The sequence below is a fragment of the Molothrus ater genome, chromosome 14, assembly GCF_012460135.2.
Source record: "Molothrus ater isolate BHLD 08-10-18 breed brown headed cowbird chromosome 14, BPBGC_Mater_1.1, whole genome shotgun sequence".
Lineage (NCBI taxonomy): Eukaryota > Metazoa > Chordata > Aves > Passeriformes > Icteridae > Molothrus > Molothrus ater.
Window position 1 is genome coordinate 4,288,418 of NC_050491.2, and position 18,018 is coordinate 4,306,435.

General features: G+C 55.7%; 1 protein-coding gene across 1 annotated transcript; it reads right to left on the reverse strand.

Annotated features, from left to right (window-relative positions):
* Positions 1 to 159: 159 nt before the first annotated feature.
* On the reverse strand, positions 160 to 18,018 carry MPP1 (MAGUK p55 scaffold protein 1). The gene is made up of 12 exons (XM_036401984.2): positions 17,855 to 18,018; positions 11,369 to 11,512; positions 10,952 to 11,030; positions 9,866 to 9,951; positions 8,678 to 8,746; positions 6,421 to 6,617; positions 6,049 to 6,155; positions 5,118 to 5,198; positions 4,395 to 4,475; positions 3,827 to 4,029; positions 3,380 to 3,454; positions 160 to 1,418 (listed from the first exon to the last, which is right to left on the reverse strand). Exons 1-12 carry the CDS (start codon positions 17,954 to 17,956, stop codon positions 1,242 to 1,244), a joined length of 1,401 nt encoding a protein of 466 aa, XP_036257877.1. The 5' UTR covers positions 17,957 to 18,018; the 3' UTR covers positions 160 to 1,241.

The following is an 18,018-nucleotide window of genomic DNA, read 5'->3' on the forward strand; positions in this document are numbered from 1 at the left end:
AGGTCAGTGGCATTCATGGGGCAGATTTTACCACGTACCCAGCCTCTGCTCCTCTCCTGAAGAAGTGCTGGGGCAGAGGAGTGTTCATAGGTCATGTTGATGAGCCTTTGTCATTGCTTTGTTAGTGCCCAGCCTGAGAGGTAAAACACCAGCCATGGCAATGTTTCAGCACACATTTATTGCTGCTCATTGTTTCCCTGCAGTGGATCAGAACAAAGGTCCCTATTGCACATAGATTTTTATTTTTGGCATCCTTAAAAAAAATTGCACAAGACTTTTAACCACCTTCCCCTTGCCCCTATAGCTGACTGAACACACAAATGAGATTTTTCACCTACATGGATGTGGTGATACTTCCCAGACATGGTGGTGTGGGGCTTGTGAGTCAGTACAAACCCCGGGGTGAGCATGGCTTTCATGTTTGCATACAGTGTGAGAGACACCCTGGACTGGAAAACATGCCTGGATGATCTTTGTAGACACTTTTCTACTGCATGCAACAGATAGTTGTGGCTGGATGTAATTTACCCATTGAAGAGTCCCTCTGGGGTTTGGTCTGTGGGACTGGCTCAGCTGCTGCCCAGTTTCTCTGGCCTGGCAGTAACAATCCAAGCTGCACGGTGAGAATTCCAATACAGTGAGTTTTTACACCTATGGCTGCGCAGGGTGAAAGAGAAAACTCCAGCCTGGGAACATGGGCTGAGGCCTGCCTGGGGGTGTTAATGCCACGTTCATCATCTTCCCCATTTGTGAGAGGAACCCCTTGGATGGAGGAACTCTGGTGTGCTCTAGGAGAAGCCTCCTAAGATTTAGACTTCCTTGAAGCCTCATGGCCTGCAGGAAGGGTTTTGAGTTGTGTGCATTCCTGCCGTGTCAGGAGACATCTGTCTGTTCTGCCACTTCCCTTGGGACTGCTGCAGGGAGGATCAGCTGGGTGCTACAGCAGGACTGTGCTTTCCCTTGCCCGGGGAGGGCAGGGAGCTGTGCTCTGAGCTAACTTGGGCTCTGCTGTAGCCACTGCCCTGTCCTACAGTGCCACAAGAGGTGGCTCACCCCCGGGCAGCCTCTCCTGTGTTTGTTCCCCCAGGAGAGGAGCTGTGGGCACCCTGTGAGAGTGTGAACCGAGACCGTGTCCGTGGAGCGGCAGGGGGGGAGTTGTGCTGGGCTGTGTGGGGCAGGGGAAGCTGAGGAGGTGTTTCCCAGTGGCTGCAGGATGGTTGATGGAAGCGGCTGGTGGCCTGTCAGTAGACCCAGGAGACAGGCACCCACTGTGGGGAGCTGCAGGCCTGCTCAAAGGCCTCCTGCAGCAGCTGCAGGCTCTCTTCCACGCCGTTGTTGACCAGGGACAGGTCGAAGTAGTGCGCGTAGCGGCTGCGGATGCTCTCCGAGTCCTTGCGGAGCTGCTGCAGAGCCTCCGACTGCAAGGGACAGCACAGTGCTGAGCACGGGAACTTCACAGCACGCCCGACCAGCAAACACCCTCCCAACACCTCCCAGAACAGCCCCAGTGCTTGGGAAGTACCAGCACAGAGAATCCTTAGAGCTTGTCTGATGGGCCAGGAGCTGCTGTGTGATCTCTGGGCTTGTGTCTGGGGCTTTTGCTGGGCTTTGTGTGGTGCTGGCACCGTCAGGTAAGCTGCTGGAGTGAGGGCAGGCCTGCTGGCTCTCTGTTTACCTCTAAAATGCTCTGTGGCAGCTCCCAGGGAGAAGGTTGACGAGCAGCAGGCTGCTCAGTGCTCTGGTGGGCATTGTCACCAACTCCAGGCCAGGTTGGAGGTGGGATCCCTGCAGGATGCTCCCTTCCCACTGGCTGACCACAACAGCACCAACTGGCAGAGCTTTACCAGCCTCTCCACTGCTTTTGGCTGGGGTTTTAGTGCTGCACTTCAATAGGAAAAGCATAGCTGCCTCTTCCCTCCTCCCCAGCTTGTAGGGACAGCCCAGGGGTGCATCCCTGGGCAGCTCTGCTCCTGGCACTTAGGTCCAGACCATTTCCATGTATTTCCCTAATGGAGCTTGAAAGACAGGCAGCTTCTGTGCCTGGGGAGGAGGGACAGCTTGGGGTGCAGTGCTCACTGAGCTCTGCTCTGTGCAGATTTAAATAGATCTAAACGGGTATTATTAGATTATATTAATTATCATATCTATTTTATAATTAAATCTATTATTAATAGATGAAATAGACATAAAAATATATTAATAGACCCAAATCAGACCAATCTTTTATGTCCTTCCCTTCTTTTTTGTTAGACCAGCTGGGTATATATCACAATACTGATACCTTTGGTGGCCAGCATTAAAAACATTACAGATGGCACAGTAATATTTCTAATACCACACCCTCCCTCGGGGCACAGCAAGCTTCTGTCTTTAAGGTGTTCACTTCAACACTGACAAACTTTAAATATAGTTATTACCCTAGGGGCAAAAAAAAAAAAAAATTAAGATACTGCTTGGCTACTTTCATCTTGAAAGAGTTACTGAAAATACTCATCTATTCTTACAAAATTAATTTTTCCTATATTGTGGATGGAGCCAGCAGCTGTCGGGGGTGGAGAGGGGAGGGAGGGCAAGCAGCAGGCTTTGCTCATGTGAGCTCTGCGGGGTCACATTAACTCTGCCGCATCCCTCTCCTCAGTGAGCCGAGCTGCAGGGTTATATTTAGTGCCTGGCAGCAGGGCTGGCCCTGCCCACTGCAGCAGGATGTGATTCCTCTCTGGATGGGTGACAGAGTGGCCCTTTCTGTTCTGAGATCTGTCCCCTTTTCCCCTCTCCAGCCTGCTGCATCAGGCAGTTTATGTTCCTCTAAATACCTGCACAACACTTGCTCTGCAGGTTGCATAAATACACTATCTGTAGCCTGAGCTTTACAAACACAATAGGTTGGAAGAGGTGGCCTTGTTGCCATTGAATCCAGGAGGAGCACAGCTCTGGGTTTTCTTGTTGGCCTCTCTTCCCATCTCCCTGCCAGGATGGGGTGTAGGGCAGGGTGAGCATCCAGGGGCCTTCCTGGGAAGTGACAGCCTGTGGCTGCCAGCCTGAGGCTTGGCACTGAATGAGTTAACTGCGCTATCAGTGCTGCTTTCATCCTCACGTTAAAGGGATCAGCATCCTAATGAGGCAAAGAATGAAAGGAGCTCTTGTTTGTGTGTCTATTTGCATAGCTGATGGCAGGGTAAACGCTCCTGCCCCACTGTGCTGGGATCGTGCTGTGGGATGAGTCTACAGCTGCAGGAATGGGCAGCTCAGGTCTGGGCTGACTTCTGGAGCACCAAAAGCAGACAGGAGTGCACTGATGGGGAGCCCTGGGTTGCTGCAGCAGGTGCTGCCATGGCCCAAGAAGCCAGAAATGGCCAGGAGGGGACAGGGTGGCACTCACCTCCTCTGCCCTGTCTGTCGGGGCAATGAACACTATGAACGGGGAGAGCTCGGCCGTGCGGACGATCTTGAGGCTCTGTGGAGAGAGGGATGCAGTCACCAGAGCGTGGCCCTCCTCAGGCTGGGACTGTGGTGCAGGGGGGGCTAAAGGAGACATGTCCCCCTCTTTGGGGACATGAGCTCACTGGGTGGACTCCTGGAAAAGGGTCCCTGCAACCCACTGTCACAGCAGCCTGGCCATGGCCTTGGTGTCACAGCCAGGTGTGTGCTGGGACAGGGAACACCCTCACTGTACCCATGCCTTGGGAATGGAAATGCCACCCCAGGGCTTGCTGGCTTTTTCCTTTGGGAAGAGAAGGCAGGGACAGTCACAGAGAGTCACAGCTAGCACCCAGGTAATGCAATCTGTGGCAGCCCCTGTCCACTCACCCCTTCCCCTGCTCCCTACCTGGGGCTCGATGTCCAAAATAGCGACTTTGTCCTGCTGGTGGATCTTGTGCACTGTTTCAAACTTGGTGCCAAACATGTTTCCCTGGTAGCTTCCAAACTCCAAGAACTCATTGGCTGAGATGTCCCGGGTCATCTCCTCAGTGGAGACAAAGTAATAGTCCTTCCCATCCACCTCATTCTTCTTCTGGGGGCGTGTGGTGTCTGGGGAGGGAGAGAGAGGGTGAGTGCCCCCAGAAGGAGGGAGGACAGAGTGGAGCAGGCATCAAGACTAGGCTGTACTAATCCCTTGCTAACTGGTTCCTGCTTTGGACCAGTAGGGACCTCAGCCAGCTGAGGACAGGCACTGGATGAAAGAGTGAGGTGTCTGTGTGTGGTGGGCAGCAGCCCTGCAGCCTCTGTGGGTAAAGGTGGGTCCATGTGGGGCTGCAGGCAGGGAGGCCTTGCACGTGGGGACCTGACTTCAGGGGCTTGGCGGTGCTGGAGGAACATCTCCCCACCTCCCACCTGCTGTCAGAAGGTCCTGGGTCAAGGAGGTGAGAGGAAATGCATCCTGTGCTGGTACTTACATGGGGGTGGGTACATGAACTTGTCTGGGTTGCTGCTGAGCAGAGCATTCTTGATGTGGCTACGGCCCACACCACTGGCCCCTGGAGAGAGAGAGAGAGAGAGAGAGATGGACACTGGAGCTGGGCTCAGAGCAGCCTGGTGAGAGATGCTGGGGCCCCTTTACAGCTCTGGGTCTGACAAGAAGTGCAGAGCTTGGCCTGGGCCCTGCCCAAGATGTACTTTCTGGGCTGGTCTGTGGTATCTTCCAGCCCTGGAAAAGGCTCTTTGTGCCCTGGGGATGCTCATCTCCAGCCCCAGCTGGAGACAGGACTGCTGCCTGCAGAGCAACCAGCCTGGCTGGACTGGCCCATGCCCATGGAATCCACCACCAAGCGCTCAGTCCCCAGAGAGTGGGAGTGCTTGCTTTGATGCAACTGCAGAGCTGCTTTTAATAGAGATTTTCCATGAAGATACTCAGGAGTTGCAAATGCCTGAATTAACTCTTCCCCAGCATTTCAGCAGATGCCAGACCATGCATGCTGTATGGAGGGGGTCAGCCTATGGATGGGATGACTGCTGCAGGCTGAAGAAATGCTCCCCAGACCTTACTAAGTCTTGAAGGCTGTGCTGCCCCAGCTCCTGAGCAGTCCTGGTTCCCACACACAGCCCCTGAGCAGTCCTGGTTGCCCCTGGTTCCCACACACAGCCCCTGTGCTGCAGAGGATGCCTGGGACACGACCTACCAATGAGCACCAGAGTCTTCCTCTTGAAGGCAGGCAGCCTCACCACCTCCTCGTAGGAAACAACATCCAGCTGGTCAAAAACTGGGGTGGAGGAGAAAGGAGACATGGAGGGGTCAGAACTGGCTTGGCCACACCAGCATGACCTAGGTACGTGTGTGAGAGAGCAAAGCCAGGCCAAATGGACAGCAGTGGTCAGGACTGGGCTGGGAGCTCATCCACCTTTGGCTGCTTGGGAAAAAGAGAAGCAGCATGTGAGGGGCAGAGTGGCAAAGAAGCCAGGGAAGCCATTACTTTTGCTCAGTAATTCTGCTCAGGACAGTAGGACCTGGGAGCTGGGGTGGAGGCAGCAAGATGCTGCAGGGAGCTTGCTGCTGGGGGAGCTTTATATATCTGGGTGATTTACAGCCTTGTTTGTTGCTGGCTGGAGCTGCAGGCCAGGCCAGGAGCCAGTCCCTGGGCTCCCACCTTTGCCAGCTCTTGGCTCAGTTTAGCATGGGGTGCTGCTCCTGCCCCACCAGGGACAGGCCTTGGCAGCTGTGGGAGCAGTTCAGGCTGCTCCCTGACTGCTGAACAGCAGCACTGCCACTGCCTCCCCTGTGGGGTTCAGCAGCCTGTGGGGTTTGAGGCCGGGGAGCCTGAGCTCACAGAGCCAGGAGTGCAAGGGATTGTCAGCAGGGGAGAGCACAGGAGCTCAGTGCTGAGCCAGCCCTGGCCTTGTGCTCTACACGGAGACATAGCTGTGGCCACATGAGGAACATGAAGGCTGCAGAAGAGACTCAAAAAAAGCTGACAGCTGTGGGGTATCCTGAGATTCCACTGCTGCCACAGCTGGGCTGTTTGGTTGACTCCCATGGAGGACAGAGCCAGCCCTGCCCAGAGGCAGGGGCATGGCCAGGGCTGGGGTTGAGCCCTCTGCCCTGCTCACACTTACTTGAGCTGTGCTTGGCCAGGTATTTATCTTTGCACTTCTTCTTCTTCCCGAAGGGGCTGCAGCTCGGGGATTCGCTCTGGCTGGGCTGGGTGACGCTCGCCACACGCCTGCCAAGAGAGCAGGACACCCCCATGGCCCAGCTGTCACCCCAGGCCCTGGGGCAGCAGCAGGACTGTCCCTCAGACATGCAATAGAAACAGACTGGCTGCTGGGACAGGCAAAGGCTCACCCTGCAGCACATGAAGGGGACATTTTCCTGCTTGTCCCAGCAGTGGCACTGGTGTTACCCAACACAAATTCCTGGCAGTACATGGTCACTGCTCCCACCTCCACTCCCAGATCCAGCCCTTCTGGGCAAATGCAGGGACCTACCACTCCTGCAGCTCTGGAGAAGGGATGAGTCCTGCTGACTCAGTGCAGGAGCCCTCCACCCGGCCCTGCCACCAGTTGCTGTCGTCCTTGTTTATGATCTGAATCACATCTCCAATCTGAAACTTCAGCCCTGCTTCCTTGCAGGGGATCAGGTTGTCTTTCTTGGGGTCGTAGTCAAACTGTGCCCTCATGAACATCTGCAAAAGAGAGAGGAGATCAGAGTCAGCCTGGCCATGCAGGGTGGCTGAGCTTGGCCCCCACACTGCACTCCCAGGCAGTGACTGCAGAGATGGCTCCAGGCACAAAGCCCCTGCTCCTTTCCAGGCCCCACAGGGCTGTGTGGGGAGAAAGGAGATGCACAAAGCTTAGAGGGAAAGTCCTGGGCATGGAATTGTAGTGAGATGTGGTGGTGAGTGGATGAGGGCATCTTGGCCTTACTGGGAGCTGATTTCCCTCAGTTGTGCTGCTGCAGGCACAGGGCCATCAGGACACAAACATGGCTCCCTTTCACTGCCAGAAAAGACCATATGGATCAAGCTGTGACATGAGGGCACTCACAAGAAAATGAAATTAGGAAAAACAGTAAGAGTGGAATCTCCTTTCAGGATGAGGACTGCTGCTTGCTTTGAGAGCACTCTGGCACCAGGAAGCACAAACACAAGGGATACACAGCAGGCACTGCCCAGAGCTCTCTGCTCCTGCAGTACTAGTGTCCCAAGCCAGGATATTTGAGAAAGACCCCCCTACACCAGTTAGGAGCTGGCATCAAACAGCTCCACACATCACCCACAGCTGCACAGGGCTCTTTGCCTGCCTGCTGCCAGCCCCTCTCTGGGGCCAGACAGCTGCTGAGCAGGCTCCAGCATGAGAAGTCTTGGTCTTTTAAAGTCAAAGGGCTGGAGGGAAGATGTTGGAGGGGTCCTCAAGAGCCTTGAATGCTCTGTGCTCCCTTTCATTAAGACACTCCCAAGCAGACCTGCTCCAAGAGACACTCAACCTTGTGAGCCCAGGCCTGGGAAAATCATGATGCCAGGATCTCCACCATCCTGCCTGCCAGGCACTGAAATAAAGCTGATCATGGGGATCCAAACAGTCCACTCTTGGTGGTGGTACTGCAACAAACCCAGACACAAGCAGCTGTGGCTCTGGGGAGCAGACAGCACCACTGCCCTGGGCACAGCAGGAGCAGTGCAACTGTTGCTGGGAAGGAGTTTGTCCCTGTGCCTTTCCCAGCCTCAGGGAACTGCAACTGCATTCTTTTCCTCTGGGGTAGGTTTTCCCCTGGGACAGAGTTGGCCAACTAGAGCTGACTGGATCAGGACATGGAGGGCAGACTGACAGCAGGGAAGGACAGATAGGGCCAGTGTTTAATAAACACACATGCAAAGCTGGTTGAGCAGGACTGGGGACAGCATAAACTGAGGAAGAAACAGAGCCACCAACACCTGCCACCATGTTCAGAACTTCAGCTTCTCTGGGTAATGAATGATGTGTGCTCCCTCAGCCCATCCCAGCACCATCCAGCCCCCACCCTCTGCCTCTGAACTCCTCTCCCTCCCCTGCCTTTCCATAGTAAGGGGCTGCACTTGGGCTGACTCCTGCACAAGGACAAGACAGCAACCCAGCTTCAAAGCCCTGAAGTCTTGACAGAGAACACAGCCCTGCCCACTGCTCTATTTCAGCCCCAGCAGGATTTCAAAGGCAAAGCCACGCAGGTGTCATCCCCTCATGACACAGCATGGCCCCCCTACCCTGGCAGTGACAGCAGGTGCAAGGAACTGCCTTCCTCCTCCCACTGCTTCCTTCCTCCCACGCTGTGCACGGCGCCATCCACACCAACATCACCCTCACTGGGGCTGCTGCACCTGGCCTTGGTGACAGCAGGGGCCACAGAGCCAGGGGCTGCCCTGTCACACACAGTCATGGCTCTGGAGGAGACCCTCACGTGCTCCCTGCTGTGCACCTGCCACTGCTTTCCCATCCCCAAGCACCACTGGTGGCTCAGCCATGCCAGCCCCGTGTTCCTACACACACTTTGGCTGAATACACCCACGCAGGCCCAGCATGTGGCTGTTTGCAGGGATGTAAGCACAGGACAGGTCCCTCCAGCAGCTCAGACAAGACAGGCAGCCCCTTGCCCTGACACCCCTGGCTGAGCACAGCTCTGTCCCCAGCATGTCCTGCATGATTTGCTCTGGTCCCACCCTGCCCCACAGCCCTGCCCAGCACTGCCCATGGATCCAGAGGCTGCACTTACCTGGAGAGCAGGGAGGCGGCTTTGCTGGTTGGGAATGACTTTTAATGACACCATCCCCTTGGTTTCTTTCTAGTGAACAAAGGGGAGAAAGAAGAGTTGGAGGAGGTGGTGTCTGGAGGCAGCTCAACAGCAGCAAGCTGTGCAGGGAGGTGCTGAGTGCCAGGACCTGCAAAGGCAGGGCTCCTGGGCACCCCACTGTGCTGAGGTGCTGGGGGACACCACAGCCTGGTCAGACATAGCTGTGCTTGGCTTTGCCATACTTGTCCCATTCCCATGGGGGACACCAGCACCCCTACAAGGGTCTGCGTGTGGGCACTGCTAAGCACCACCGGAATGAACATGGAGACCTGCATCATCTCCTCTCTGGCTGCTCCAGTGAGGAGCCTGGGAGGAGAGGCTGACTCTTCCAGGTCCCCTCCATGTTGGCCCCTTGCTCTGGCCCTCCTGGTGGCATTATAGCACAGCACTCTCCTGCCTGCCACAGGCCACTGTTGCCTCACACACATCACAAACCCCCACATGGTCCCGTGGGACAACCACGTGTGGAGGCTTGGAGGGGCCTCCTGGGCCAACCACTCTTCTTAGGAGGCAAAACCAAAGACAAGCTCCTCCTTGGTCCTGCTGTTTGGAGCAGGGACACCCTGTGGCACTTTGGCAAGGCCAAGCCTCCTGCTTCAGGCTGCTGGTGGGGGTTCTCAGCAGCAGCACCACCTCCCTCCAACAAGGTGTCATATGCTGGGCAGAGATCAGGATCAGCAATGTATGAACCCAAGGCAGCTCTGAGGCCCTGCCTAAAGCTGTCTCTGGCAAGGGCCTGACAGGATCACCATGGCCTCAGCAGCAGGCAAATGGCACCAACATGACATGCATGTGTGGCTCAGGTCTGCAAGGGCAGCCCACCCTGGGCTGGAGCTGCACAGCAGCCTTGGCAAACAGAGGTGGTTTCCAAGCTCCACACAGGATCAGCACATGTCAGGGACCCACTCAACAGCCTTCACTGCTGCTCCAGGAGGCCAGGAACAAGCAGCAAGCACAGGGGGCTGCATGCAGGATGGTTTCTGCCACACCACACTCCTGTATGTAGGCAGCAGTGTGCAGGCTCTGGGTGTGGGAAGGGGTGAATGCTCACAGCATGCAGGGCAAAGGGGTCCTTCCCAGGGAACAGCCCTGACACACACAGATACCTACCAGCATCTTCTGCAGCTGGTCAACTGAGTGGTTGCTTGCACTCTGCCCATTGATTTCTATGATTTCATCACCCACGTGAAGGGAGCCTGCCAGCAATGTGAGAAACATGAAAATGCAGAAAAGGGACAAGAGCTGCTCACCAAACCAAATTCACACAGCTCCATCAGCCTCCAGGGCCAGGACACTGCAGTGTTTGCCTGGCAGTGCTTCTGGAAGCACACATGCCATCTCAGCACATGGCAGGAAAGCACAAGGGGAATGAATTCTTCCCCCTCCACCCAACACACACACCTAGCCAGTCCTAAGGTCATCAGGCTGGTTTCCACTGTGTGCAAAGTGCTCTGGACTGGTCAAAGCACCTGCATCAGCATTTCAAACACAGCCCCAAGTACCTCACCTGAAGCCAATCACAACCTCCTAAAAGGCCCTTAACACAAGCATTCCTGACTTTGTGTGTTTTCAGTTTATACACCCAGGCAGATTACAGCCTCAGATATACTACTAAAAATCAGGCTCCAGTAATGTTATTGGAATGGCTCCTGTCTTATTTTGGCAGTGGTAAGCACAGACTTCCCACTTGGATCCAAGGCTGGAAAAGCAGCCTCTTCTAAGCAGGCAACATCTCATATCCACGCCTCCTTGGCAAGACCCAAAACCAGAAAATAGCACCTATTTATTTCTTTTGGCACCTACTTTTGGTCTGCAGAGCCAATCTACAGGATGCCTGTCCCACCTGTGCACTTTAGGAATGGGAAGAGCTTCCCCCAGGGTCCCTGGGGTATGATCCATCTCTTCTTACAGTGACCCCATCACGAGACAGAGACAGATGATCTCCAGTTCCTTTTTGGGAGAGCCCTTCCCCCAACCCTTTATTTATCCCTAAAGCCTCCAGTGTTTTAATGTGACAACGATGCAGAGAGACCAGTGACTCCCAAGCTCCTGACACGTCCCTAGGGGAGGAACAGGCACAGATGTTCATGTCACAGGGGAAAGCCAGCAGTGCTGAGGACCTGCATTACTGCTGCATGGGAAGAAACCACCTGCAGACGTGCACCCCATGCACCACTTCTCCAAAGGCCTTGTTACCTTGTCTGTGAATCATGCCCCCATGGAAGATCCTGGCCACCATGCAGCTCTGCTTGTCATTTTGCTTCAGCGTGATTCCCTGCAAGACAGGAAAATCCATGACTGCTCGCTGCAGGGGAGAGCTCTCCTGCCCTCACAAAGTCTTCTCCAGGCCCATGTCCACAGTGGGCTGTGCAGTGGCTGGGGGGGAAGACCCTGTTAGGCCAACTCAGGCTGCTGCAGCTCCTCTTGGCACAAGCATCACCACCCTTTGCGGGGCTCGCTTCGGCTCCCCAGGCAGAAGGCAGAGTCCAGCACCTTCTTCCCACGGCCAAGATCTCCAGTGACCTGTTTCCCTCAAGCCAGCCTGCTGGCTCAGCTCAAGCTGCCCCTCCACCCCCGGGTGCCATGCAGCTTTGGGGCATTGCCAGCTCTCACCATGGGCTCCTCGGTGACCTTCTCGAACTGCACGAGGCGGATCTTGCGCACCTCGCGGCCGCCGCCGTGCGAGGGGCTGCCCAGGGTCGCTGAGCCGTTGGTGTAAATGTCCTCAGTCAGGGTGTTTGGGGACTGAGTCATGGCCTGTCGGGGCAAAACAGAGACCATGGTTTAGGGGCTCCACCTGGGAATGCTGGATCCCTGCTCTGGGGCTCAGCTACTCAAACCTCAGTTAGTTTGGAGTTAGTGAAGGTGCCTGCGGTGCAGGTGGAGCACAGGGGAGGAGAAGACACTAAGGGCAAGAAAAGAAAAGGAGCAGAAGAACTTGAGCCTTGGAGATGTGGATGTGGGTTTAATCTGTAGTTTTCCAGGTGGGAAACACAGGAGGTAAGAAAAATTTGGAAAAGTAGAAGAAGCCAAAAGAGTTCACAGCTGATCTTCTGAAGCAAGAGTCACAAACACTCCTTGTGTGTCACAGCAGCACTTGGCTCACAGGTAGCTTGTTGCAGAGCATAAAGCTCAGGACTTCTTCACCAAGTGAACAGAACAGTTTGGAACTCACCTCTGAGAACTGGAGCCAGGTTTTGCTCTAGCTCTGATTGCAAGTTCAACCTTTCCTGACCTACATCAGTGGGCAACTGAACGGTGCAGTGCCAACATCCAGGCACTGAAGGCAGCGCTCCCAAGCCAGCTAGAAACATCCCATTCCCCTTCCCAGCTCCCAGCTCCAGGTCCTTTCATGCTGATTTGCACTGGAAAGCCAGGGTTTCAGTCCTGAGGAAATCCCTGTTCTTGGTTTCCAGCATGTGCTGGCACCAGGGATGACAGAGAGTGCTTGGGGTCCCACACAAAGACCTCCAAATCCATCCTGCCTGGTGAGCTTCTCCCTCAGAGCCCAAGAAAGCCTGACAAAGTTCTGTTAAATTCCTCAGACACACTGGGCAATGTCTCCACACAGCTCACAAATGTGCCTGTTTGTCCCCAAGTGCAGTGGACTTTCCTCAAGCCTCTCCCAGATCAGTGCTAGCCCAGCAAAACCCAGACCAGCTTCGATCTGCAGGCTCTGCCTGCCCTGTTGGCACAAATTCCCACACCAGCCCACAATTCAAAACAAACCCTCCTGACTGTCCCACTCCACACCAGACTCCTGGCTTTGCTGCCCACTTTGCAGCCTGCACCCTCCCTCCCAGCAGTGCCTGAGCTGAGAGTCACAGCCAGCAAAGCTGCAGGGACACCCAGCAAAGTCCTCATCAGCTTCAGTCCTGCATCAGTGATGTGGCAGTGCCCAGACAGGCAGAGCCAACACCTCTCCTCACACAGCCTGACTTGTCAACTGAGCACCAGGGCCAGAAGCTCCATGCCAGGGGCTGGGAAATATCAGCCTGATGCCCCTGCCCCAGCTCAGTCTCACCCACCCCTGACCCCTGGCCTGGAGCAGAGGAGAAGCTGCAGCCCCACACTGCCAGGTGGGGAGGCAGATCTGGTCAGGCCAGTGAAGAGCACCTGCTCCTGGGCTGCAGCCATGGCACCAAACCACAATAATATGAGCTTTGGTAGGGATGTGCTGGAATGCTGCTGGCTGATCCAGCTCTGTGCAGTGGCAGAAAGCAGGGAGGGAGCCAAAGAAAGGGGCAGCAGAGTCAGGACTAACAAGGATAGCAGGAAAGGTGCTGGCAGAGAGGGACAGAGCAGGCACAGTCACTGTTACAGACCCCAGAAAGGGCACTGTGGGGCTAGGCCAGGGAGAGAAGGGCTCAGGGAACTGTGTGCCCATCATGCAGTGATTTATTTTTAAGCCAACTACTTCCAGAAGTACCAACCAACCTCCTCCTCAAAAGGGAACCACATGGGCTCCAGCTGCCAGTGGCTTAAACATGGAGAAGAAGGCTGAATCCCAGCCCAGAACAGCAGCCAGGCCATGGATTTGCAGGGTGGAAGGAAGAACAACTTGTATCCATCCCCCAGCCTGGCTTGCCAGCCCAACAGGGCATGATGCTACCACACCACGTGCAGAGCAGAGGAACAGATCCAGCAGTGTGCGTGCCTAGAGCTGTCCCACAGCTCTCTGTCAGCTGTCCCCCTCTGCCAAACCAGCAGGTGCAAGGAGGAGTAGGAGGACAAGGACCTTCTCCAGCCTGACCTGGGGCCAAAGTGCCCATGAGGTGGTTGGAGTCAGCACAGATCATACTTATCTTGGTCATGCCTTGGGAAAGGGTTAGACCATGCAGCTCCTGGCTTCAAACCTCTAGGCTCAGCAGAGCCCAATGACCCAGGACAGCACAGTCTGCTCCAGGGACTGGGAGTTCCCATCCTCACCATCCCCATCAGCTGAGCCTCCTGGCCCTGACCTTTGCTTTTTGCTGAGAGCTGGAGAAAACACCCAGCCCTCCATGCTGACGCAGCACCAGTGTCACCCTGGTGACTCCTGGAGAACAAGGTCTGTCACCAGAGACTGGCTGCTGTGCCTGGGGATGGCCACCAGTCCTTTGATGGCAACTCTGAATGCAGAAGGGTTCTTCAAAACCAGAGCCATGCTGGGATGGTGTGGCTTTTTTGCTGATGGCACTGGGCAGCCAGTGGGTGGGGATGGGAAGATGGCTGGTTCATGAGGACGGCCAGGACCCTTGGGGTGGCAGCCTCAGCCCTGATGTTGGCACCCAGAAACAGGAGATGTGTGTGGCTCTCATGCCCCATGAGCTGGCTGGCTGCATTGCCTTGCACTCTGCTGGCAGCTGCCACGCTCATGGCTGGCTTGGCCCAGCATAGTCTGTGACCTCAAGAGCCTTTCAAGTCATGCTGGTGACTGGCCAGACTCAGCTCCTTGTGCACTGCTCCACAGGAAACAGCTGTGAGTGCTGCTGAGAGCCAGCTCGTGGCCACCAGCCACTGCCAGCTGTGCACAGCCCCAGCTGTGTCACTGCCAGGGCCTGTGCTGGGGCAGATGTGGGGCAAGGAGGCTGGGGGCCTGAGCTGTGCAACAGGGCTGCTGGACAGCCCAGTACCCAGCAGCCCTGTGTGCCTTGCAGCTGGCTCACAGGGGTACAAATCCTCCTGCACAAATCCTGCACTGGCAATGCACACAAGAGCCACCAGCTCTGTGGGTCAGAGGTGCCCCACAACCCCCTGTCTGCATTTCCCTCAAGATTTCTGCCCCATATCCCAGGGCAGAGGGAATGTACCAGCTCCTTGGGCAGTGTTTACAAACAGGGAATGTAGTGAAGATCCCAGGACTTGGCATCCTGTCCCCCAGTGGGGTCAGCACTGTCTGCCAGGGCTGCTGCTGCTGTGCTGGCTCCACCAGGCTGCACACCATGGGCAAATCAAACATTAACTGGGCAGCTTGTTTGCAGGAGGCTGAAGCAGCACTTGAGGAAAGCAGCACTACAGAGCAAAGGGCACATTCAGAGATTTGGTTCCTGGGCTCTCCTTGCTGCTCCAACCAGGAGACTTCAGTATCAGGTAGCCTTGGAAAAACAGGGCTGCCTGGTCAGTATGTGGAGGAAAGTACTGCTGGTTTTGCCAAGCAGCTCCCCAAAACACAGCAGCTTGGATGCAAGAAGGAATCCTGGAGCCAGGTTTCTCTGGGATTGCCCTCTTGGCTGGCAGGAAGACACACTGTTCTCACACTGTGAGGAACAAAATCCCATCTCCCTCCATGAATCATGACCCCTCACATTATAATCACCATGGGTGCATGCAGGAGGTTGGGGCACTGCTTGGTGCAGAGATGTCCTGACCCAGCAATATCTCCTGCCACCCTGCAGTGCTTCCAGCCTTGCCTTCCTCCCCATCCAGGATCTGTCCATCTCAGTCTTGTACAGCAATGTGTAAAAAAATGCAAAGTAGCAAAAAAAACCCTGATCTTGGAAGCTGCTTTAAGGCTGCTTCAGCAGGCTGGGGAGCTACAGCCACGTAGACATTTAGAAGTAATTTATTCTGCCAGGGGCTACTGACTTCTCAAGTCTGCCTGCACAGCCACAGGAACAATCTCACCTAAAACCCCTTCTAGCAATATGATTGAAGTTTAAAAACAAGAATCAAACCAGCAAACATTTAAACCAAAAAGGATTACATTGCTGACATCAGGAAAAGGCCCAGCAATACCAACAGGTCTCTGTGGGAAGGGGAAAAGAGAAATAGGAAGGATACAAAATGGTCGTGGCAGCCAGAAGGTGCTGCCAGCTCTGTGTGCCCTCACAGTGACTCCAGATCACAGAGTGCTGCAATGGAGATGGGCCAGATTTTCAAGGGAGCACAGTCAGTTTTGCTGAGGCACCACCTTCCCACCAGAAAAGGCTGATGCAGCCTTCCAGATGTGTTTGTGAAGCTGGTAACCTCCAAGGGACAGCCAGTGAAACCACAACACTGACAGAAGGAGGAGCTGCCCTGCCACTCCATCCCAGCTTCCAGAACAAGCCCTGCAAAACAGCTTTTTCCCTGTAGCTGTGACACACAGCCACACAGCAAAATACATTTGAGATTAAAAAGTCGGAACCAACCCTCCCTACTTCATTAGCAGATCAAAGCCAGAAGTTTTAGCTCGGCTTTCAACCGAGTTTTACCTGTGGTTGATTCAGGATTTGCTCCCTGTAGCCTCAGTCTGCTTTGGAGCTGCTGCCAGCTGGATGCTGAGAACTGCTGCCCAGAGGCAAGTGCAGTGCTCCCTCTGCACCCTCAAATCAGCTCTCCCCAGAAGTACCCTCCTTTTCTCCACCAAACTCCCAAAGGTCACATTTGCTGCCCATTTTACAGCTGGGGAACTGAGTCACAGATGATAAAGGAACAAGCCCAAGGTCATCCTGCCAACCAGGTGCACAGCTGGAAATAAAGCCCACACCTTTTTGGTAAATCTCTACTTGTCAGTCAGGAGATATGGCAAAGATATGCAGGCACGTGGTGAGACTCAAGAGGAGAGGCCTGGGGCTGTTTTCTAGCAATAACATGGCTTCCACTCGCCATGATTTGCATGCCCTGCCACCACGTGAGGAACACAACACAGCACTTCCCAGCACACGGCTGTGCCAGAGAAAATGCAGAAGAGAAACCTCCCAGTCACCCTGTTTGACTCCAGACCAGGAGCAGCCAGGCAGAGCCAGCACCCTTCCCAAGAAGGGACATTGCTGCTGGGCGATGTCCTGGTGTCCCATTGAGGGGCCACAGCCACCCTGGGCCATCTCTGCATGCCCATGACACAGAGACAGGTAGCTGTGACTGGCAAGCTCAGGGCACTGCTGGAAGCCAGCATTACAGAGCTCCTTTTAAAAGGCCTCATGCAGATCTCAGTTCACCATCCCTCCCTTTATCCCTACTGAAATAAATACACCACAACACCAGGAAGCTGCAGGGCAGCTCCTACACTTTCCATGCTCTGCTGCCATTGGCAATTTATCCTTGCTCTGTCTGCAGCCAGGCAGGCCCTCTGCCTGGATCTGGCAGGCAGAGGGATGGGAGAGCTCCTCTCAGCAATTGCCTGGTCCAGACACTTGGCTTTAATTATTTTTTTCCTACTGTTTTTATCAAAGCACCCTGTCAGGATTGAACCATGAGAAGCAGATGAGCCACTGGTGTGAGACAGATCCGACAGGCCTCTTTTGCATGTTTAAATGTCCAACACGATGGGCCAAGGACAGGACTTCAGGGAAATGCCCTCCCTGCTCTCTCTCAGAGGCTCCCCACAGTTACAAGGAAACCTTAGCCCAGGCACATTATGCCATGGCATCACCAAGGATGCCTTTTCAAAGCTGGGAGAAAAGCACCAGCTGTTTAACACTGGCAACTGCCGACCCTCTCCTGGTTGCACTCAAGCCAGCCCAAAGAACACTAAGTGAGGAAGGAGCCCACCCAGCAGAACCGAGAGGGCTGGTGCAGGCTGCCCTCCCTCCGTTGGAGGCGCGGTGCATGCGGCCATGGGCTCACTCCCTGTCCTGGGCAGGCGTGAGAGGGGCTGCGTGCATCCTCCTTCCCTGGGGAAGAGACCCCCACCCCCCTGCAGCCCATGCCATGGACCGGGAGGTTGCTCAGCAGCTGAATCAGCTCATGTGACAGGCAGTTCCAGTTCAGACCAGCTACAACTTTGCAGCAAAACAAGCACAATCTCTTCGGCGCCAGGATGCTGGAGCCTTGCTCCCCTGCACCCAGCTCGTCTGCCCTGCCGGCTGTGCTGGCTGACCATTCCCCGGAGGCACCCGCGTCCCCAGCGAGCACCGCTGCTCCCGGGCTGCTGGGGCCCGCAGCTGGATGGGCAGCGCGGGGTGTCTGCCTGTGGGACCCTGCTTCCCTCCGTGTGCCGGAGGGACGGGATGGAGCGGCACCCCCGGGGATCCGTGCCGGGCCCGAGCAGGGCGCTGAGCGCTGGGCTAGGGGCCCGCAGGGGAGCGGGGCACGCCGGCCTCCCTGCCGGGGCTCCCTGCCGGGCTCGGCGGGGATGGGGCCGGAAGCGGGGCGCAGGCGGAGCCGCGGGGTCTGGGGGCGCTCCGGGCCGCTCACCTCGGGTTTGGGCCGGTTCTGCAGGAGGTGCTCCAGGTAGAGGTCGGAGAGCGCCGTCCTCATGCTGCCGCCGCCGGCGCTGCGCCCCGACTTGAGGGTCATCCCGGCGGTAGCTGCGGCCGGCCCCGCTGGCCCCGGCAGCGCTGAGCGGCCCGGCCCGGCTG

Coding starts and splice junctions, on each gene's coding strand:
- MPP1 (XM_036401984.2), bottom strand. CDS start 17,956: ATGACCCTCAAGTCGGGGCGCAGCGCCGGCGGCGGCAGCATGAGGACG. Junction 9,952..10,951: donor GGGCATGATTCACAGACAAG/GTAACAAGGCCT, acceptor CATTGCTGGCAG/GCTCCCTTCACGTGGGTGAT. Junction 6,618..8,677: donor GCCGCCTCCCTGCTCTCCAG/GTAAGTGCAGCC, acceptor TCTCTTTTGCAG/ATGTTCATGAGGGCACAGTT.